At 38.8% G+C, this 23,817-nt stretch overlaps 2 protein-coding genes, 1 long non-coding RNA gene and 1 other non-coding gene across 6 annotated transcripts; 3 read left to right on the forward strand and 1 right to left on the reverse strand.

Annotated features, from left to right (window-relative positions):
* Window positions 1-391: 391 nt before the first annotated feature.
* Window positions 392-2,752, reverse strand: LOC121754754. Its single transcript, XM_042150062.1, has one exon. The coding sequence runs from the start codon at window positions 2,750-2,752 to the stop codon at window positions 392-394; it is 2,361 nt and encodes a 786-aa protein (XP_042005996.1).
* LOC121756642 lies at window positions 2,094-2,200 on the forward strand. Its single transcript, XR_006041021.1, has one exon. It is a non-coding gene; the product is annotated as a small nucleolar RNA R71 (small nucleolar RNA).
* Window positions 2,753-15,071: 12,319 nt separating the features above from the next.
* On the forward strand, window positions 15,072-17,983 carry LOC121755357. Of its 3 annotated transcripts, none has more exons than XR_006040689.1 (3): window positions 15,251-15,557; window positions 15,726-17,446; window positions 17,775-17,983. It is a non-coding gene; the product is annotated as an uncharacterized LOC121755357 (long non-coding RNA). The 3 variants fall into 3 exon arrangements; XR_006040688.1 differs by having other exon boundaries at window positions 15,726-17,399; XR_006040687.1 differs by lacking the exon at window positions 17,775-17,983 and having other exon boundaries at window positions 15,072-15,557; window positions 15,726-17,726.
* Window positions 17,984-22,639: 4,656 nt separating this feature from the next.
* Window positions 22,640-23,817, forward strand: LOC121755331 (putative F-box protein At1g67623). The gene is made up of 3 exons (XM_042150651.1): window positions 22,640-22,781; window positions 23,099-23,264; window positions 23,349-23,817. Exons 1-3 carry the CDS (start codon window positions 22,648-22,650, stop codon window positions 23,742-23,744), a joined length of 696 nt encoding a protein of 231 aa, XP_042006585.1. The 5' UTR covers window positions 22,640-22,647; the 3' UTR covers window positions 23,745-23,817.

The following is a 23,817-nucleotide window of genomic DNA, read 5'->3' on the forward strand; positions in this document are numbered from 1 at the left end:
CATCACAAATCATTCATAACCCCCCCAAACTTGAATGCGTCATTGTCCTCAATGCATGCAAAAAAGACAAATAAAGTAAAGGGAAAGGAAACTCCCCCAAACTTGGCATGACGTCCATAGTGCGTTCGGGTGGGAGGGTGGGTGTAAAAATCCTTTGCAGGTGTGCTTCCTCCTAAGCTCCAATCCTAACTCCCAGTTGCTCCTACAAAAAGAACAAAAACTACAAAAAGAAACACTCAATTCAAAATAAATGTTGGAGGAAAGAATTGAGCAAACAAAACCTCCAACATATGAAACCAAAAGATAAAAGAAAGATAAAAAACTTGGGTTGCCTCCCAATCAGCGCCTTTGTTTATAGTCGTTGGCTCGACCTTCTTCATCCTTTTCCCTTCTATCCAGGCTCCAATAGGCGCTTCCCCGCCTTCTCTTGCTTGATCACCACATTCTCTCCATCTACTCGAAACATGACCGTATTTGTCTTGGTCTCTATCACAACATCACCGGTTGCTAAAAATGGCCTACCAAAGAGGATAGGCATATCCTTGTCCTCTTCCATCTCTAGGACAATGAAGTCAACCGGGAGTACAAATCTATCAACCTTCACCAAGACATCCTCGATGATACCTTTCGGTTTCACAATTGAATGATCCGCCAATTGTAGGTCAATGTCGATTGGTTCAATCCTCGCTTCTAGACCGATTGACCGTGCGGTTTTCAGAGCCATCAATGATATTCCCGAGCCTTGATCAAGTAGGCACTTTGGGAACTTTTTATCTCCCATCTCACATGGGATCACACAGCTTCCCGGGTCTCTTCTCTTTGCCGGCATCTTTCCCTTCACAAATTGTGAGCAAAATGCGCTCAATATCACCACGCCATCGTCTTGTATCTTCTCCTTTTTCGCAATAAGATCTTTAAAAAACTTGGAGAATTTAGGAAAGTGTAGGAACAAATCCACCAGGGACACATCTACATTAACTTTCCTGATAATGTTCATCATCCAATCGAGTCCTTTCTCTTGAATTATTTTCCTACCCTTCTTCTTATTCTCGACTGGGAAAGGTGGTGGCGGGATAAAATCTGGAAAATTAAATGGACACTTCGGGTCCATTGCCGGACTTAGTGGATTCTTCTTGTGGATATCACTCATGGTTGACTCTTCTTTTTCTTGTTGACCTTCCCTAGCTTCGGTAGTAGCCCACTCAATCCTCTCGTCCGCCCCTGCGTGCAAGATGTTCGAGCCATTTTGTGCATCTAGCATGATTGGAGACTCAAGATCCTTTCCACTTCTTAACTTAACTGCCTTGCACTGTTCAACACCTTTAGGATTGGGCACTGTATCACTCGGGATAACATTAGGAATTCTTGTGTGAGATGCTGTAGCAATCTGCCCAATTTGAGTCTCAAGATTCCTCATTGTAGCTTCTAACTGCCCAAACTTTTCCACGGTCTTTTCTTTGAAGTAGTCATTCTCCTTTTGAGTCTTAGTCATAAGAGATAGGATTTGTCCCAGTTGTTCATCCATAGAAGGCTTCTTCTCAAAACCCGGAGGTGGAGTATTGGTACGCCATTGTGAACCCGAAGGGTTGCTAGTACCGGACTGATTCCAGTTCACTTGTTGAGGCCTCCAGTTCTGCTGATTACCGTACTGGTTTCCTTGGTTGAACCCTTGCTGATTGTTACCAATATAGTTCACATCCTCTATTGGCTGACCTTCAAGATTCGGACATTGATCCATGTGATGTCCGCCTTGGCACAACCCACACTTCAAAACAGCCATGGGTTGAGGAGTCAGTTGGAAGGATTTTATCGCCTTCGTCATCGTGCACATCTGAGTGCTTATCTCCGCCAACTGAGCCTCAATTGCAGTGATTTTCTCCGTCTCCTTGGTAGCACCGAACGTGTCTCCCATCTTATCTGCCGCTCTTCTCGGATTATGCCAATTCCTTTGGTTGTTTGCCAACCTTTGGAACAGAGCTCTCACTTCCTCGTGAGTTAAGTCGTCCAGATTTCCATTCGAGCCTGCAGTCACCAACCCCGTGCCTTCACTGTTGAGTCCCTTGTAGAACTTGAGTAGCTCATGCCCTGGAGCAAGACCATGGCTCGGGCATTTCCTAAGCAATTCAGTGAACCTCTTCCACGCTTCCGCAAAAGACTCATCATATTTCTGTCGGAAGGTAGTGATCTCCTCTCTCAACTTCTCGATCTTCATCGGAGAGTTATATTCCAAGAGGAACAACATCTTCAACTCTTGGAATGTGGCTATGTTGTATCCCGGAATAGAATCATACCACGCCCGTGCTTTATCCCTCAGTGAGAAAGGGAATAAGGCCCTCTTAATCTGATGATGGTCCACATTCGGGGGTCGATGAGAGTTCGTCAATTCGTAGAACGCGTTGAGGTGGCTCGTTGGATCCTCATCGTCTCGCCCATGGAAGAGATTTCCCCCGTTCACCAAGCTAATGTAATGAGGAGGAATGTTCACGTTGTCATTCGCGTAGGCGAATTCTCCTAGAAAGTCGACTCCCGACCTGAGAGTGTCACCAAACCTCACCGCGGGTGGTGGAATCTCATTGTTCTCAGCCATTGATTCAGCTTCTAGATCACTGTCACTATTCTCAAATAATGGGTTATCTCTGATTGGACTCGGCGAATCCTGTTGAATTTCAAACCCGGCTGAACTTCCTGACCCTTTCCTTCTTTGATAACAGAGTAATCCGAAAGGTGGTGTACCCTGAGATCTCGTGTGCATTCACCTCTTTTTTTTTTGTTTTTTTTTTAATACCTACACAACAGAAAATACACCAAGCACAAGCACAAAATATTTCCTATTACCGAAAGCGAGACCTCTCGACAACTTCGGGGTAAGTACTATAAAAAGTGTGTGCTAGAGTGCAAACAAAACTACCTAAAACTAAACTAAGAGTTAGGTAAAAATTACCTAAAATAATACACTCCTTCGTCTTCAAGTCCGGACGTGGTAGATGGCTATCACACCGTAGAACACGAACAATGTACCTAAAAAACTCAAAAAGAAAAATCAAACAAAATAAAAACAAACAAAAACTATAAGCTAAATAATCGATTGCCTTCCCCGGCAACGGCGCCAAAACTTGATGTGGATAATACTGGTTTGTAAAACAGATCAATTTCGCACGCAAGTTCAAATTAATTACCCAAATATTATCACTAACTGCAAGAATACAGCTTCGTGTGTAGTATTTTAGGTGTCGATCCACAGGGAAGGGAATGATTATTAAAACTTAACACTAAACAAAGCATAAAAAGGTTCGATTTTTGGTTTTGATGATTAATGACACTAAGTTAACAAACTAACTACGCAAGGATTTTAAACACGAGAAAAACAGGTCACTCCAAGTTGCTCCTTAGACTCGAATCATTCTACACATTTATCACACACAAAATTGGGATTAACTTATCAACCTAATCGCTTGCACTGAACATGTTTGCGACGTATAATTCACAGTCAGCTGAACACTTGTTCCATGAATTAATTTTCGAAGGCATTCAACTCCTGCGGAAGCGCGGGAATCTAACATCATCTACTATACGAGCTTACCTAATCCACTATCAAATTATCCTCTGAACAATTTTAATTTGATAGCATAACAATTGATTAATCCATCCATGTCCATGTTAAAGAGACAATAAACAAGGATTAGATATCTATCACAAAAGATGCCTCTAAAGTAATAGAATTACGCATTAAACACAATCAATGATATCAAACATGAGTTCAAAAGTGTAGAAGCATTCTAACGAGTCTAATTCACAACTTGGAGCAACAAATGAGCCTAGCCTTGATACATGATAAATTCACTGATTAAAACCGTAGAAGGCATGCTCTTTCGGAGTAGAATTGGATGGTGGAGTCGAATCGTCGGAGTGTCGGGTAGATTTTCCTCCTTCTCTTCTCTTCTTCATTCTTCTCCGTTCTGTCTTTTTTTCTCTGTCAAATTCGTCACCTTTCTCCTCTTCTTTCCTCTAACTTATCCCCTCCTTTTCTGAAATAACTGCCATTTAGAAGTTACTCGGCAAATACGCCCGACCGGGCGAATTTAACGAACGAAACGCCCGACCGGGCGAAAGGCTTCTAGGGGTATCGCGGTGAAACGCCCGACCGGGCGTTTTGTGTCGTCACTAACCGCCCGACCGGGCGAACTTTCTGGAATCCTTATGCGTAACGCCCGACCGGGCGTTTTGAAGCTCAGAATCGCCCGACCGGGCGTTCTCATGCTTTGCCCATTTCACCTGCGAACTTCCAGCTTTCACTCTCCTAAACTTCCCTACAAATACACTTTGATGAGTGACAAGTACATGGAAAGTGTGTAGTTTAGGGGGAAAAATATAAGAAATATGCTTCGCATCAGCTATTTTCCGCTCTGGGAACGCGGATTATCCGAAAATAGGAGAAACTTCGGCTGATGCTTTGCGCTTTGTCCAAATACTTCTTCATTCTCTCGTCACGGGCTTCACTTGTTCCCAACATGTGATTTACTATGACTTGTGAATCACAATGGACTTTGAGAGATTTGACGAGCAGACTTTGCGCTAACTGGAGTCCGGCCAGGAGGGCTTCGTACTCGGCTTCATTATTAGTAGTGGGGAATAGGAACCGAAGTGAGTAGGTTACCTCGTGTCCGTCGGGAGCGACGAGTAAAATACCAGCTCCACTTCCCATCTTGTTTGAAGCTCCATCTACGAATCCGCTCCAGCAGTCTGGCGGCTCTACTTCGGATAGTGATGAATGCAGGAAAATGCAGATCACGACACAGAGAATTTACGTGGTTCGATTTACTGAGGTAAATCTACGTCCACGGGAAGAAAAGAGGGCAGAGTTGTATTGCTTGATCTGTTTTCTACAGCTTACAATACAGACTTGCTATTTTGTATTCTATCTCTAGAGATCGAGAGAATGTCTAGAAGCTCACCCTATCTATCTGATCTAGGTTCTATTTATACAAAGGACCAAGATCGTGGCATGCAGCTATTTACTAGGTAGTGGATGTCGTGGAGAGCGTGGCGATCTTGCATGGGTCCACTATCCTGCATGAGTTAATGACTGCTTGACACCACTAAATAGATCGTGGGTGTAGTGGAGGTCGTGGAGGTTCTGCATGAGTCCACTATCTCCCAGTTCGGTCGAATACTGAGACCGAACTGCTGAATTATTGCCGAGCAGCTTTTGCCGATCTGAGAGTAGAGCTTGATGCCGACCTGAGTGCAGAGTTTGATTGGTTGGCTTTCACCGAGCTGTAGGCTGGGGCCGAACTCTTTGGTTGTGCCGAACTGAACTCTTTAGTCATGCCGAACTGAACTCTTTCTTGGGCCTTAGGCTGATGGGCTTTACTGCTGTTGGGCTTGGTTAGTACGTACTCCATCACTACAATCTCTGTAATCAACCTCACATATATTTACAGAACCATAGCTTTTGATATCATATATTATCGAAACAATTTCATTCATTTTCAATCAAAGATTAGCGTTAATGGAAATGGCCAATTCATTCAAAGGCGAGTTTTTGATGATGTTCAATTAATGTTCTTTTTGGATATTGTTTGTCCATCGTTGTCAGTAGACCGTGTTGAAAGAGGACATACTTTTGAAATTTTGTCGTTGAAGAATTATTGTTGTGTACGTATTACTAGTGTATGGAATATGCGATAGAGGTATTGAGCTTTATTACTAGTGTTTGGAATATGCGATAGAGGTATGCAATCAGACCAGAAAATCAAGCATGACAATTCCTAAAATGTAGTGAATCTATTGGCTTTACTCTCTGTTGCACGTTTTCACTCTTGGATTCATTTGTTGCCTCGGCCTAAGTGATTCCGTGCTTCCGCCGCTTCTTACCTGAAGGTTGAAGTGTATTAAACATCAAAGTACGCAATCCTTCTGTTAAGGATGAAGTTCCTTAACTCGTAGATTTTGCGTCGAACGTCGCGGGAGCTTTTGCCCGTCGATCAATCCGGCGTCAAAATTAGGGTTTTGTGCGTTTTGCACTTTGAAAGGAAAGAGAATAAGAGAAAATAAAATAGAAGGATAATTGATATTTCTTGAATTGATGAACTAAAGAACAATGTCCACTATTTATAATAGTGAATACTAACTTAATGAGCAAGACAAAAGATATGAAAAAGATATGTCAATCTATAATTAACTAACTAAATAATAATAATAATAATAATAATAATAATAATAATAATCGTATCAACTCCCCCACGGTTGAAATCCACCTTGTCCTCAAGGTGGGCACCATGAAGCAACGATGAGTGTCGAGGAATCCTCCTGGGTCAAACATACACTGAATAGTTGAGCGTCTCCCTGTATCAATGCGTCCATGAATGCTCAAGCATAGAGTGTCATTTTGCGGAGGAATCAACCGGGCATCGGCGTCGAGAGATGTTGATCGATGATTCATACTTGCGACAACCCTGACATGAGATGAATCACTCAATAATTTCAGCGATGCGTTGTCCACAATGGAACTACCCAAACCAATCTGGACTTGGGGAATCTTGAATCGAGAAGCATTCAATTGTCGCGCGCACTGAATCTCGATGCAACCGTGAACCGGTTTCTCTTTGCGTGCGGAATCCAAACTGGACTTCTCTATCTTCTCAACCTTTTCAACTCCACTAAAACGAGAAGAAGAATGTAGAATCTTCTCCGAAGAATCATCAAATCCTTCCTCGACTCGATCACAGTCAAGAATCACAATCTCTTTCTTATTGCACTCTAGAACATTCCCAACTGAAGTCTTGGACAGAGCATACGGCGGCTCGAGGGCAGTATCGGGAAGCAACGCAAAGGGTGGTGGTGTTGTACTCGACTGCTGCGGCGGAGTCAATGAGTCGTAGGGGACTAAATCCGACGGCCCCGGCGAAGCCTTGCTATTTCCTGATGGAGGAAGGTGCTGAACGAGGTCCCCAAACCTAAAAATTTGAGAGCCGTAGGGCTGCGCAGGTTCAGGCAGCTCTGGAGGAAGCATGTTGTCGATGCGTCGGTCGGCTGCAACAAGGCGAGACTCCATCCTGTAGCACGCTTCCAACAATTGTTGAAGTTGTGCGAGAGTCGGATGTGCCGTGGTGGTGGCTGGACAAGGTGGCTGTGGCGCGGGCTGATTCCATCCTGAGTTATGGTTGGGGGGCAGCGGATGATCGTATGCCGAGACCTCGTGGAAGGGGCGTTGTCCCGGTGTCTCCCAGTAGGCAGGTGGATCCCAGCTAGTGGGTTGTCTGAGCGCGGTGTGGTGTGGCTGCTGAGGCGGTTGATAAGGCTGAGAGTATCCATGCTGCGTGCACAACCTTGGCGGGTCCCAACAAGAGGGCGGTGGTGGCGAGTACAAATCTGACTCGTAGGAAGACGGTTGCTGATACGCAGTTTTCTGGCGCAGCCATGGCGGGTCCCAGGAAGTGGGTTGACGGGCTTGGTAGGGATGGTGTTGTGGGTGGAGTCTCCCATCCTGTGGATATGGATATGATGGTTGTTGATCTAACGCTCTGTTCGGATGGAGCAGGGGTTGAGATACGGGCTGCCATGGGTGGTAATCCGCCTGCCGGAGTTGATATCCGGTGTAGCTGTACGACATGTAGACAACGATTCGGGGGAAGAGATCACGATGAAAGCACCAATTGTTAAGGATGAAGTTCCTTAACTCGTAGATTTTGCGTCGAACGTCGCGGGAGCTTTTGCCCGTCGATCAATCCGGCGTCAAAATTAGGGTTTTGTGCGTTTTGCACTTTGAAAGGAAAGAGAATAAGAGAAAATAAAATAGAAGGATAATTGATATTTCTTGAATTGATGAACTAAAGAACAATGTCCACTATTTATAATAGTGGATACTAACTTAATGAGCAAGACAAAAGATATGAAAAAGATATGTCAATCTATAATTAACTAACTAAATAATAATAATAATAATAATAATAATAATAATAATCGTATCACCTTCCAAGACAACAACCAGGCTATCGAAGACAATAAGCATACCCGGCCCATTGCTCGAAAGAAGTTTTTACGGGATCCTTAAATGGATGTAGCAGTAGCTTGTTGAAAACCCAAAGCCTTTACTTGATCCGAGGAATTTTTGATACAAATATTCAATTAGTTCGGACTTGTTTAGTATTGAATTGGGACCAAGACAAAAGAGTTCTTCTAGTCAAGAAGCTCGTGCTTCTTTTGTTGAAATAAGGGCAAATGGTTTGATTCGACATTTCCTAAGGGATAGGTGCAGAGACTCAATGGAAGCTGTTCTAACAAATGGAGTTGACTGCGCCGGTAGAGGAATTTTTCCACGGAAACTTTAGAAAGGATAAACGCACCTATTGAATACTATTGAACAAAGTTAAGAAACCTCCTTAGAGCATCCACAATGGCGGCGACGAGAAAAACGGCGAGCGTACGCCGATTCCCGAGCGCTGGCCGATGCGCTCCCCGATCGACTGGCCGCCATTGCAGGCTCCCGATCGGCCAACAGAATTTTTTTTATTATTTAATTTTCGAAACACTATATATACGTGATTTGCACGTCATTTTCATTTGCACCACTTATTTTAACGAGTATTCTCTCTATCTTAATTTCTGTACAAGAGAAACAATGCGAAATGGAGCACAACAACGAGCCTACTCCAGGGACGAGAGAGTCTCAAACTCCTACGGTACCCGTGGGAGGTGGATGGAGTCCGATGGCCGGGTACTACAACATGTACCCTTGGAAACAGATGATGCCCGGGATGACATCCAGGGGTGGTATGCCGGGATGGCAGGGGGTACCGGGGATGCAACCCGGGATGCAGATGATGCCGGGGTGGGCACCCGGGATGCATTGGGTGTGATACTTTCTCCTTAGAGGAGTTGGGGATAGATCTCGAGGATGCGGACACTCTCGTTCAAACGGGGAGAGTAGGGCGGGGTCGGGGTGCACCAAAGAAGAAGAAGGGGAAGAGGGTGGTCGGCGAGTCGGCGCAGCCGGCTGGTGACGACAGCCTGGCACGGAGGAAGTGGACGGACGCGAAGAACGTCGCGTTGTCCAAGGCGTGGGTGAGTGTTTGCGATGATCCCCTCGCCTCGAACAATCAAAGGATCATCAAACTGACGAGGAGGAGTGCCGGAAGGGGTGAGACCGAATCCGGGCTGGGGTCTCCCGATTTTCGGGCTTGTACACCAACGTCCTCCGAATGCAGACCAGTGGCCAAACTGACGAGGACTGCAGGAGGATAGATGAGAAAGCCTTCCCCGTGCCCGGGCTTTACAAGGAGTTCATCTACTGGAACTGCTATGAGGTGCTGATGGACTCCGAGAAGTTTCGGGCAGGTGTCGATGCTAGCTGGCCGAAGAAGCAGCGCCTGAACTATACCGGTGATTACAGCGGCGGCAGCAGCGGCGGTTCCCACGACCTCCTCGAGCTCAGATGTCCAGTCGGCATCCCCCCTGTTGGCGGGTCGACAGCCGAGCTCCTCTTCTTCGCACGTCAACAAACGCGAGCTCAGATGTACAAGATCTTAGCTGAATGGAGAGCGACAACTGACCCTGAGGAGAAGAGTTTTCTTCACGCAATGCTCGTGAGTATGCGGGCCGATTTAAATCCCACCGCGGCACAGGTGGGGGGCTCAGACGCGGGCTCAGATGCCGCAGATTTGGGGGTCCCGGATAGCGGCGACAACGGTGGTGGCGACGACGACGACGGCGAGGAGTGAGGCGGAGGCGGGGGGCTCGTGTGTGGCGGAGGAGTTTTTTTTAGATTAATGTAATTTTTTTAATTAATGTACTTTTTAAAATTTCAATATTATTATTGAGTTTTCCCGTATCTGTGTCGTAAATTTAATTCCGTATTTTGTGTGATTGTTAATTATTTGTTTTTATAATTTTGTTTATTGTGGCTAGACTATGGCTGAGCTATTGCTTGTCCAGTTGCTTGTCCTGATGATGTGGCATGAGGAGTTTTTAGTGCTGCCGATGTGGCAGAAGGAGTTTATGGTTACGCTATAATTAGGCTATGATTGAGCTATTTCTATTGGAGATGCTCTTATAGAACCAATTCAGTTATTGGGTTAACAAGACAAATTAAGCAAACTTCAAACAAAATATGCAAAACATCCAACAAATTAAGCAACGCATTACACGGCAGTTTTAAACATAGGAATACATAATAATTTTGTGCGCATATCATTACATGATACAATAAGCAACCTGTCGTACCACATAAGCAAATTCTTGAACAAATTAAGCAAATTTTTGCACAACAAAAGCAAATGCTCGCCCAAAATAAGCATAATGTAGCACAAAATAAGCAAACTTTCGTACAAAATAAGCAAAGTTTCACAATAAAAATTGCAAAATTAAGCAAATTCTCAAACAAATAAATCAAATTTTCGCAGAAATTAAGCAAAACATCAATCAATAAAGCAAATCGAATACAACATTAAGCAAGTATCAGACATCAAATCTAATGTACCAATCGAATACTCCAATTAAGCAATTACCAGACATCATTAAGCGAACAATTATCAATCATGAACAGTTGAAACCCACTCCTTACGGAATAAATTTCAACAAAATTGACCATGAACACTAAATTAGATATTTTTAAAAAAAATTTAGAAAAAAACCCTAAATTTCCAAAACAAGAAACCTAAATTTTTCGAACAAGAACAAGAAACCCAAAACACCAGTAACTTACCATTTCCAGAAGTTTCTTTGGTGTAAACCGCTAGGAGCTTGGAAATGCCACGCTTTTAGCCATTTCAGAATAAACTAACGCGCAGTTGACCTCTCCAAGGGAAAATCGACGAATGTAGCCGGCGTAATAAATCTATGGTCGCTACTAGGAAGAGATGCAACCTCGGTTCTCAATTTCGTGATCTTTTCTCACCAATTTTGTGGAAAGGGGAGAGATGAAACTAGGGTTTTGGAATGAATGGCGATATGTGAGTGTTTTCTGAGAGAGTTGAATGATTTGGGGAGATAGTTGAAAGATTGCAATTGAATGTGAGTAGACTGACCGTGCATGGAATGACCGCTTAAACTCTGCTCCTATTTCAGAGTAGGCGTTCTTATTAGAAAATGACAAGTTTATCCTCCTACGCAACTAAAATATTGTCCAATGTAACTCGAGTTGATGAAATCTACACCCCACATCTCTAAATCTAAATGCTCCTATAGAATGGATGTTGTATCTATAAGAGTATAGGGAGTATAGTGTTTGTTAGGATCGTCGACTGCAACATTAGTTTGATATTGTCCGCTTTGGGTCAAGCCCGCACGGATTTGTTTTTGGGTCACTCCCAAAAGGCCTCAAACTAATTGGGCTTGGACAGGAATTATATACACCTTCCAACTTCCCTCCCTCATCCGATGTGGGATGGGTTTGTACCCCAACAAACCTCCCCACAAACCGAGACCACATCGGGAACGCAGCCGACACGAACATGGGTCGTTCCAGCCCTGGCCCCTGGGTCATCCTGGGCCCGACTCTAACCCGAGTCCTTCAGGGCCCGACCCTAACCGGGGCTCATCCAGACACAACTCATAGCCACCTGGGCTCTGATACCACTTGTTATTCAGATACCTTTTGTGGCTGTTGGAGATCGAAGATATTGGTCCGCACAAGTCAGCATGAACAAGTTCCAGTTTCTGGGATGCTCTCCATGTGCTCCTTTTGGGAATTGAGTCTCAATGTTGTTTTCCCTTCAAGCAATCAGTACATACATCACTGGACTCGGAGAACTTAGGCAAACCTCTCACCATTTCTTTGAGCTGCAAAGTACTAAGGCTTTTATAGCTGAGATGACCATATCTACGATGCCATAACTGAGCTAGATCTTTTGTTGTTGCTTGAAGACACACTTCCTCTTTTATTTGCTTATTAGTAACTTCAGATAGCAAAACAAACATTCTATTTGCAGTCATTTTGGTTTGAATGATCAAACCTCTTGATGGATGGTATATTTTGCATTCATTTGACTGAATTAGAATGGCTAACCCTTTCTCCTGCAGCTGCCCAACACTTAGAAGATGGTTCTTCAACTCCGGCACATAAAACACTCCACTTATTATGTGAGTGACACCATTGAGACACAATCTCACATAGCCCTTTCCAGCTACACTCATCTTCATATTGTTTCCGAGATTAACCATCTGCTTGAAATCTTCATCCAGCTCACAAAACATTGATCGATCTCCACACATATGATTGCTGCAACCTGAGTCGAGGAACCATACATCATTTCGACTTGCTTTATGCAACTCTACATACGCCATGAGAAGCATTTCTTCAGTGTCATTTATCTCCGCATAATTGGCCTGCTTTTGCAACATTGGACACTCGTATTGATAGTGTCCAAGCTGATGGCATTTGTAACACTCAACAGTGGCTTTGTTGTAGAATTGGGAACTTCTTCCTCTGCCTCTTCCTCCTCTGAACACAGCTCTCCCACGACCTCGCCCACCATTCCTTTCTTCATGTGTTACTTTGAGTGCCTGCTCTTCTCCATGACTCCGGTGAAACTTTTGTTCATGCACAATCAGTGAACTTTGCAGTTCATCAATTGTGAGTGAATCAATATCCTTAGATTCTTCGATCGAGACAACTATATAGTTGAATTTCTTGGTCAAAGTCCTAAGAATCTTCTCGACGATGGTGCTTTCGCTCATCTGCTCACCATAACTCCTCATCTGGTTAGCAACAATCATGACCCGTGCAAAATAGTTGGTGATGGTTTCACCTACTTTCATCTCAAGAATCTCGAAGTCTCTTCTCAGCGCTTGTAGGGCTGCACGCTTCACCCTAGCATTTCCTTCGAATTTCTTTTTCATGGAATCCCATATCTGCTTCGAGGTGCCTTTCTCCAGAATTTGCTCAAGAATTGTCCTGTCAATCGCCTGGAACAGGTAATTCTTTACTTTGAGGTCCGTGGTCCTCAATTCCTCCAGTTTCTTCCGATCAGCATCACTCACCGATGCTCCTGCATTTGGTTCTTCATAACCAATCTCAACTTGACTCCAATAACCTTTAGATCTCAAAAGGTTTTCCATCAACATGCTCCAATGATCGTAATGACCATCGAATCGTGGTATGGCGGGCTGCATAAAGTTTTTCTCTTCACTCATTTTTTTTTCTCTCGTGACTCACTCTAAAGCTGCTGCTTTCTTTTCTCAGATCCCAGTGGGGCTCTGATACCACTTGTTAGGATCGTCGACTGCAACATTAGTTTGATATTGTCCGCTTTGGGTCAAGCCCGCACGGATTTGTTTTTGGGTCACTCCCAAAAGGCCTCAAACTAATTGGGGTTGGACAGAAATTATATACACCTTCCAACTTCCCTCCCTCATCCGATGTGGGATGGGTTTGTACCCCAACAGTGTTCCCGTTCTCACTTATTTACAAACACAAATACTATGAATAACCCACCGTCCGCTTTATATTATAATTTCTAATTGCTAATATATTAGTTCTAATTTTTAAAGTTTAAATAATTGAATATTAAGGTTAATGGTAGTTACTGAGTTACACAGACTTACAACAGACACGATTCCCTCCCATCTCCTACTCTCTCACTTGCGCCTCCCACCGCCGGCACCGTCTCCTCTCCCAACGCCGCCATCGTCACCTCTCCCAGTGCCGGCCCTCATCTCTGCCAGCGGCGGCCACAACGAGCTCTCCTCTACTGCCCAGCCGCGGCCCGTCTCCTCTCCCAGCGCCGCCGCCCTCTTCTTCCCTGCTCTCCTAGTAATAGAAATTGAAATCGGGACTGTATACCGGATTATTTGGGACTGGATACCCGACTATTGAAATAGGGACTGTATACCGGATTATTTGGGACTGGATACCCGAGTCGGGTATCCGGGTATCTGAAATTAAAACCGGATCGGGTATCGGGTACTAGATTTTAGGAAATTCGGGATCGGGTACCCGAAATTTTCGAATCGGGTATCCCCGGATACCCGATTTGACAGGCCTAAAAGTAGATAAAGAGTTTGAGATTTGTATCGTGTTCAACATATGAATCTTGGATAAGTTAATTTACATGTCGTTGCAATAATTGTTGGGTATTGATCACACTTCCGTAGGAATGTTCAATTGATTTTGTAAATGAATTATGTACGTTGGAAATTAGAAGTTGGATTAGAGTTTACTATGCGTTTGTAGAAGTGATAATCCGATGAGTACGAATTTGATCTTAGTGTTCAGTCATGTTAAATTCAAGCATCTATGAACATGTTTAGTGTAAGTAGAATGAACGAGATTATTACAACTTTCATTAGATTAATCTTTAATCCTTAGGTTATTTGGTCCATTAAGTTAATTCACATCTGGAGCATATTATGAGCAATGTTCTCAATCTCATGGTTATATTTTGTGTAGTCATTTTATTTCTTCACTTGTTTTTGTTTCAATTTAGTTTCTCAACTCAAAAATTCCAAAATTACTTGCTTTCGAATTAGATAACAGTACGCCTCCTTGTGGTTCGACACCCTAAGTATTACAACTACAGCTGTATTCTTACAGTTAAGTTATAGTTTTAGAATTATTATTTTAAACTTGAGTGTCAAACTTTCATTGACTTTAAAGCTCTAAAAATACACATCACATGCCACATGGATGAAAATTATAGTTATTTATACTCCATGAAAATAAATAGTTATACAGAGCAAGATAAAAACACAAGCTAACTTATCCATATTGACTGGATCAACACTATCTTGGGTTATACTCCACCCGTCCCATATTACTCGCACTTTTAATTTTATGTCGTAAATTTGTGATTGATTTTTTAGTGTAATTAAATTAGAATTTTAAGTGTAATGAGACATCATTTAAAAAATGAGCTCTTAACTTAATCTAACATATTAATTAAATGTATTAATTTTAACTTAAAGTATAAATAGTGTAAGGAGTTTATGACGAGTAGAAAAGTAACCGTGCAAATAACATGGGACGGAGGGAGTACCACAGATTTCACGAAAGCTGAGGGACAAAATGTAAATATTATTGATATTGTGAAACACGTTGCATACCTGTCTTCCGCATAATAGTTTGCGTCAACCAACATCTATCCCGAACCTTCCGCTTTACAAGCTGCAAGCACAGCCGTCCGATTATTCCACGCTGCTTGAAATTCCACATTACGACGCCGTTTGCTCTCATCCAGCCGTTCAAAATATCTCCCACCCACTCATTTCCAGCCGTTGGATCGTCAACCGCCTACAATAAATACACCTTATCGTTTCATCTCTTCTTTGCATCCATTCATTTCCGAAGCTGCCTCGATCTGCTGGCTTCTGTCCTCTTTCTGCAGGCCAGATTATTTTCTTGTTTATTCCATCAGATTCATTTAGATCATGAGGCGACCTTCGTCGTGGTTACGGTTTTTCTGAGTTTTATTATGCCTGCTATTTTTTCTCAATTTGATAGCTCTGTCCCTGGGTTTATACCCTGGCTGCCGTTGTGAAACTTGCGTTTCTTATGCGCTGCTGCGGCTGTGAAACGACGAGGTTTGACTGGATCTGCAACCGTGCTGGACGGATCGTTGAAGGTAAATCGTAGATCTATTTTCGTGTGTGTTCGTATTCGATTTATTTGGCAGATTCGTTGATTCTTTGGATGATAATTTTGAATTGACGATTTTCTTTCTTGAGGTGGATTTCGATTTGAATTTTTGATCAACCAAGTATTTTTATATATTTGTCTTGTATTTATGCAGAATCGCTTTTCCGTAATTGATTGGAAACAATTTTTCTGGATCTGGAAACACGAAGCATCTTGTGAAGACACGATCATCAGACCGTGGATATTGACCGGTATGGAGTCATTGAGTTTTATCCATCAATTAGTCGGTCTACGGGGCTCTGGTCGAGTGGCTCAAGGGAAGTGATTTGTTTTGTGTCGTTTATTCATGCGTTCTTTCTGTCTGTAGACTCGGCTAATTGTTGAGGTATCAGACTGTAAAAAAATGAAAAATGAGTGAGTGAAGTGAGGTGATATGTGAAAAGTGAGGTGAGATCTGGTTGTCTGCATGACCTTTGCCATGATGGGTGCGCTCGCATGGCAGGTCGCCCGTTAATAAAAGTTTTCATTTTTGGTTTTGAGGGGAGATGGTACGGGAATTTGCCCGGCTCTCCCCTCTGTGTGGTGTCCTAGTCTCTCTGAACTCTCCCTGCTCGTTTCTTGCCCATATTATGCACGCATACAAAGTATAAATATAGTAGTCCATTCACGCCAAATTCGTTGCCTTGAATGCGTCGCTATAAAAAAAAGGGCTCGATCAGGATAAAATCATTTCCAATATTTGAGAGTGTACTTCGGGAACAAGGCTTCAATAAACGTCCGAGCATCCACTACAACAAGAGGTACAAGTTTGCATTTTTTTTCAATATCTCATCATACTACACTTGGAAATCTTTAACATTCTCAATTCTTAACTTAATACTGCAACAATTTTATCATTAACTAGGAATTTGGTATCTTTTACTTGGTTTAGTATTTTCTAATTACAATTTACTGTTAGCATTTTTCTGGTAACTAGCAATGTTCTTTGGTATGTAGGAAATAATCAAGTAACTCACGCAACGGCTGATAGATTGACGTGTAATACACGTTCCCTTGCTTCTGCAGTTTTTAACTATGGAAATTTACGTGCGTCAAACTGGAAACGTTAACCTTACATTTGTCAATGATTTTTAACAACACTATCCTACATAGTTAGTAATTTGTGATCACCAGTCAAATCTAATCACAGAGTTATATTAAATGATAACTAGTTACATTAGCAAACTGTTAACGAACTATATGCATAATGTTTTGCAATTTGCACTTCAACCTCTATTGTTCATTGTTTAACATATTCCGTATCTGGTTACCTTTGCTCCCCTGTTGCGGGGCTCTAGTATTGCTTATGATTATTGATGTATGTTGGCTTATCACTATCAACCATCTGTATGGTTGAAGGAACTTGGCTTTCTGTAGTCTTTAGTTTAAAGCTATAGCATGGTTGTAATAGATCAGCTATTCAGTAGATGGTTGGTTGCTTATTGTGGAGGTTCCGGTGTGATACTTCTCCTGTCTGTCCCCTTGGATGCTGGCTGTATTCATGATGTGCTGCTGCTGTGGCGTCTAGTATTTGGTTTTCCGCCACTTGTGACCTGGTGGTGGTGGTGGTGGTGGTGGTGGTGGTCTTTGTCTCTGTCCCCTTGGATGCTGGCTGTATAGACGAAGTGCTGCTGCCGTGTTGTTTGGCTTTGGTTTTCTGCGTGCTGCGATCAGCTAATGCTGGTGATGTGTTTGTCGGTGGCGGTATATGTATTGCTACTTAAGAGAATTTTCTGAGGCCTAGTTGTGATTGTTCTCATTGCTGTCTTCTTCAGTTGCATATAAGCATGTACGTCGTTCGTCTCTTCAAATGTTGTTGCTGATGATTATTGTCAAGTAAGGTGCAAGGAACCTGGGTTCTCTTTATGTTACAAAGTATACATAGTAATTTATGGTAATTATGTTATATTAGTAGTACTCGGGATGGTCTTTGTTGTTCATCCTGTCTATATCGATTGATTCCTTCTTTGGGAGTTGTATCCTTAATATCTGGATTAAGGTTGCCCTCTTTAGTAAAAATAAGGTTGGATGTGCGTTTTAAAGTTGTTTGGAATGTGTGAAGCGATCTGGAGCAAGCGTTATGAATTATAGTTATTGATTTTGTTTTGAAGTTAAATGCTCATTTGATTTGTTATCATAATACTATTTGCTTTGCATTTTGTAGGGTTTGGTTTGTCAGTTGGGGATTTGAAGTTATGAATTATGGTTAGAAGATACAGCGAAGTTGACCTCTATTGCCTTTGGGAAGAGTTTTTACTTGGTTAGAATTTTATCATCGGTTACAGGAATATTGCAAAGTTTTTTTTTGGCATTTTAATAGTATCATTTTATTTATCAAATTAAATGAAATTTATTAAGCCAGCTAACTCAAAATGCTTTTTTCTGTGTCAACCGTAATATGCGTAGGATTATATTTTTAAAAAGGGTGATGATTTAGAGACATAATGTCTCCAAGACATAATACCCCTATGTCAATTTGACATAAACCAAATTATTGTATAGACTAACATACCCTTATTTTGAATTAAATAATAATTGAATAAATAAATATATATCAATTAATCATAAAAGGAAAGGCAATTCATATCAAATTACTATCTTTTATCTAAATATACATCAATCAAATTATTATCAAAAGTCAACTCATATTATAAATTGACTTTCTACAAATTTGCATTATATAAAAACATTTGACATCTAATAGTCATAGGAGTACTTAATTTCTTAATACTATGAAATATTCATTCGCATTCAATTATTTTATTATTAAATAATCATTAAGGTTCTAGATTGTAAAAAATATACATATAAGTATATATATTTAATTTTTAATTGTTATCATCCAACGAAATAGTAATAGTTAGCATCAAATTATTTATTAGTATTAAAAAATTATTTAAATTATAAGTCATACAAACGGCTACATGTATATATATACTTAATTTCTAAGTGTTATCGTCCAACGAAATAGTAAACGTATTCACATCAATTTATGTTATTAGTAGTATTAAATAATTATTAAAATTCAAAGTCATAAAAATGACTACATGCATATAGATACTCAATTTCTTAGTATTATCGTCCAACTAAATAGTAAGTCATTTGCATCAAATTATTTTATTAGTATTAAATAATTATTAAAATTCTATGTCATAAAAATGACTACATGCATATACATACTTAATTTCTTAGTGTTATCGTCCAACGAAATAGTAATAGTCATTCTCATAAAATTATTTTATTAGTAGTATTAAATAATTGTTAAAATTCCAAGTCATTAAAATGACTGCATGCATATACATACTTAATTTCTTAGTGTTATCGTCCAACGAAATAGTAATCGTCATTCTCATCAAATTATTTTATTAGTAATATTAAATAATTGTTAAAATTCTAAGTCATTAAAATGACTACATGCATATACATATTTAATTTCTTAGTGTTATCGTCCAACGAAATAGTAATCGTCATTCGCATCAAATTATTTATTAGTATTAAATGATTATTAAAATTCTAAGTCATAAAAATAATTACATGTATATATGCACTTAATTTCTAATTGTTATTATCCAACAAAATAGTAATAGTCATTCTCATCAAATTATTTTATTAGTATTAAATAATTATTAAAATTCTGAATCGTAAAAATGATTACACGCATATACATACTTAATTTGTTAGTGTTGTCGTCCAACAAAATAATAATAGTCATTCACATACAATAATTTTTTTTCTATAAATAATGTGTAAAATTCTAAATTGTAAAATAGTAGTAGTATAAATATGTTATAGACTTAATTTTTACTTGTTATCATCTAGTGAAATGATAATAGTCATTTGCATCAAATTGTTTTATTAATAATTATTAAAATTTGAAGTCATAAAATGACTACATGTATATATACTTAAATTCTTAGTGTTATTACCCAGCGAAATAGGAATATTCATTCGCATCCAAGTATTTTGTTATTAAATAATCGTTAAAGTTCTAAATTGTAAAAGACTAGTATAATGAAATAGTATTAGTCATTCTCATCAAATTATTTTATTAGTATTAAATAATTATTTAAATTCTGAATCATAAAAATGACTACATGCATATATATACTTAGTTTTTTAGTGTTATCATCCAACGAAATAGTAATAGTTATTCACGTCCAATTTTTTTTATTATTAATAATGTTTAAAATTCTAAATTTAAAATACTTTTAGTAAATAGATGTATGTATATATACTTAATTTTTTACTTGTTATAATCTCATGAAAGAAAGGGTGTGTATAAAAAATGAAAAAATTTAATTGTGAAATATGACTATTAAATTTATATAGCTAAATTATTACTTAATTAAATTATTTTGACACCATCTGACAATTTAATTCTAGTATACATATTTAAATTGTTGTTCCCTAACATTTTGTCCATTAATAAATTAAAACATGTATAAATTTCAAATCTTAATTTTGATGCTCTAAGAACTCAAGCAATTAAATTGATTTATTAATTTTAAACATATAAATTCTAGATTCAATAATGTTTTGTAATGATAAAATTAAGATTGAGTATTAAATCTATTAAGTACATATAAGTTTAGAATTTAAAAAATATAATTGTATAATGTACTATTTAAATAAAGTTTAAATTCATTATTTAAAATTATATTTTAAAATAAAATTCGTGACTTAGCATCATAGGAGTATTTAATACACTTCATACAATTTGAGTATAATTTGCTTAAATCAAGCCATCCATATAAATACACACAACTTTCCTAATCAAGTAATTGTTATATATAAATAAATATTTTTATATGCATAAGGGTAGTATGGTATATATACAAAACATTTATTTAAATAAAAATATAAAACAAGCTAAAATGACTACTTTAACCTCATTATGTCTTAGACATTATGTCTCCAAAACATTTTCCTTTTAAAAATATGTATTTCACTTGAGCCTGCCTGATTTGTTAAATATGGTAGTAAATGGTCGATTGAGTTAGTCGTTGGATTATGGTAAAATTTATTTATAGATGGTTTGTTATGTAGAAAAGTTATGTTGAATGGATCCATAAGCTCGAATGGGAGAGCGCTCAATAGCTTCCACGCTTTGAGATGTCGGTGGTTCGAGTCCGCCTGGATCCGTATCGTTTGTATTAACAGAATCGTCCAACATTTAGTTTTTCGTTAGATAAATTACACTCTGGTTTTACATTATACACAAAATTAATTTGCGCATTTCTGTCGTTCAAACACTCTCATCTTCCTTGTTTCATCTTCCGCATCGTCCCTGCTGAAATATAATCGTCCCTGCTGAATTATACTCATAATTTATCATTTATATATATCTTGCTTTTTATTAATCATGGATCCAGAAAACGAAATCGACGACGACACTATCATCTTCCGCATTGTCCCTGCTGAATTAAATCTTCCATAGGATGAGAAGCTCTGTTGTATGAATCGGCGTTGAAATAAGCAGCTTGGGGATCACCCGTAGCCTCCCTCAAACAATATGTAAAACTTCCACTTTTATCAAGAAAAATCATTTCATCCTTTACCTCAAAATGTTTGCAAATATTCTTTCTTTCACACCTGCTATCAGATTAGGGAGTATAAAATTTCTAATTAGGGATTGGTTGATTCCTAATCAAATTCCAACATGGAAAATAGTTCAGTTTATTTTAGAAAATTTACCTTCGGTCAACATATTATAATTATGAAAACTCAGGCAGTTTAATTTTGTTTCCTTATTTGAGGTCTTAGACGCTCATTCAACCAAAAGAAAATTCTTGGATTATTTTTATTATAAAAATCAAATTATTAATAATTCAGCGTACTTATAATTATTAACTTCATTGTGAGTTTTATTGTAATCATCAATAATTTCATTTTCGCAAAACATCATTTTGGGGGTTCAGTTTTAGATTTTTTAAATTTAAGTACTCCTTCCGTCCTACTATAATCGAGACATTTTTTTGTGCACGAGATTTATGAAAAATGACTTTTAGAAAGTTAAGTGAAGAAAGAATATAATAAGAGAGAGAATAAAGTGAAAGAGGTAGAAAATTAGACAATGGGAAAGTAAATGTGTTTACTTTTTTACTAAAAATAAATGACTCATTTTAAATGTGAAGTTAAAAAAAAGTACAAATTGCTCATGGTGGGACATAGAAAAGAATATTATTTATTTATTTTTTAATTAGAATGATAATGAAATCACTAATCTAGTTGATTAGAATAACAATTAATAAATTAATGACTAACATGCAATTCACTACAATTTTTTATAGAACTGTTGATTATAACTAAAAATATTATTTAAGACTAGAAGCTAACACACTTAATACAGTACTCCATCATAAAAAAAAGAATTTATGATGAAGACAAACGAAAACAACTTTTTTGAAATAATGAAGATGGCTAAATTTGGATTTTAGCCTATTTTGATATTAGACTAAATTTAAAACGTTTCTAATAATAAAAAATGTAACAATATAATTAAATACTCTATCATTCTAGAAATATCTCATTGTTGAATCATATTAGGTGAATTTGAATTGCCGTTTACACCGTCGAATTTAAATCTCAAATAAGGAAAAAACTATTGCAGATTACATAATTAATAAAGTGTGGAGCTTTCATAATTGCAAATTTACAACATCTTTACGAAAGCTAAATTTCCTAAAATAAACCCACCACCGAAACTTTTCCATGTTCGAGTATGATTAGTAATCAATCCCTAATCAAAATCCAAAACTAATACTACAAAGCGTCTAGAAATTTATATTAAAAATTCATTCTAGAAATTTCTCTTTGTTAAATAACCATCCACGATTACGTACATATCTGCAGATTCCATAATAAACTGCGTGAGTTTTAATAGTACTCGAAAGGTAAATTTCCTAAAATAAGCTCAACAAATTTTCATGTTGGAGCTGGATTAGGAATCAATCCCCAATTAAAACTAATACAAACCATCTATAAAAGCGTAGTCCCTATACAAGTTGCAGACGCCAAAACACAAAGAACTATCAATCATGAGGATGAGGAGGAGATTTCCAAAGAAGAACAAAGTTTCATATCTTCAAACTATTCCTCGTGAATTGACGACCCATATTCTGTCTCGAGTTGCAGCATCTTCCGCAGCCGACCTCTCTAGCATTAAGCAAAGGTATGTCTTAATTTTCACGGTTGATTTTGCTTACTTGTTTCTCAAAGTTGGCTAATTTTATTTTACTATCTTGAATATCCTTAACTACAATTTTATGAAAACTGCAACGTTGCTTAATATTTAAAGTTAGACTGGATCATAATGTTAGTAAATCCTACTTTTAGACATGGAAATCTTAATACAAGATGATCAACCACTTTTTCTTTTATGTAATATTGCCCTAGCCGTTTATATTCAGTTAATTATGCGTTGTGTGTGTTTTATAATTACTCATAATTAACTTTACTCATTGTATATTTATTGATTTGGGGCCGCAGTTGTCAAGAATTACGTGAAATTGCTGAAGATTCATATGTCTACCAACATGCAAGTTTAGACAAATTTCCAATTGTTGAATGGAGTCCAATATGTGAGAAGAAACAAAAGTTTCTCAACAAATGCAAAGAAAGCTCTAATCCTGAAATCTGGTATAGGGAAGCACTGGTGCGTATATATTTCTAAACTATATAGTATCAAATTTGAAATAGGAAACATAAGTTAATTGTGTATAATTGGTTGGCGTGACAGTTGGATTTTTTCAACAAGAAAGATTATGCATTAGCTCTTCGAAAATTCTCCAAGGCGGCTGAAGCAGGGCACGTACAAGCCCTATACCTTTGCTGCATTATGATGCTTTTAAGTGGGAACCAGAGGAGGGGGGTTGGAATGATTGCCAAGATTAAGAAAGATGGAATAAGGGTGGGATTGTGCTGCAGAAAATTGATAGAGGAACTGAGACAAATTTGGGTGTTGAATCCATTGCTTAGTCAGTCGCGGTTGCTTTGTAGCAAACACCACAATCGCTACCGCCCGCGAACAAATAACTGGTCAGGCGAAGAATACGAAGACGAAGACGAAGACGACTGCACAACCTGTGTTGCTGCTAGACATATTAAGCTTATTTGTGCTTGTTCTCACCTTTAATTGTTATCACCATTTTTCTCCAAGAGTTAATTCAAATCTTATGTACTAGTATAATATTTGTTTCACGAATTGA

The sequence above is a fragment of the Salvia splendens genome, chromosome 11 (genome assembly GCF_004379255.2).
Source record: "Salvia splendens isolate huo1 chromosome 11, SspV2, whole genome shotgun sequence".
In the NCBI taxonomy this organism is placed as follows: Eukaryota; Viridiplantae; Streptophyta; class Magnoliopsida; order Lamiales; family Lamiaceae; genus Salvia; species Salvia splendens.

Bases quoted from the DNA above. Each gene is read 5' to 3' on its own strand.
- LOC121754754 (XM_042150062.1), bottom strand. From the start codon at position 2,752: ATGCACACGAGATCTCAGGGTACACCACCTTTCGGATTACTCTGTTAT.
- LOC121755331 (XM_042150651.1), top strand. From the start codon at position 22,648: ATGAGGATGAGGAGGAGATTTCCAAAGAAGAACAAAGTTTCATATCTT. The intron at 22,782-23,098 runs GTATGTCTTAAT...TTGGGGCCGCAG, and splicing joins CTCTCTAGCATTAAGCAAAG to TTGTCAAGAATTACGTGAAA. The intron at 23,265-23,348 runs GTGCGTATATAT...TTGGCGTGACAG, and splicing joins TCTGGTATAGGGAAGCACTG to TTGGATTTTTTCAACAAGAA.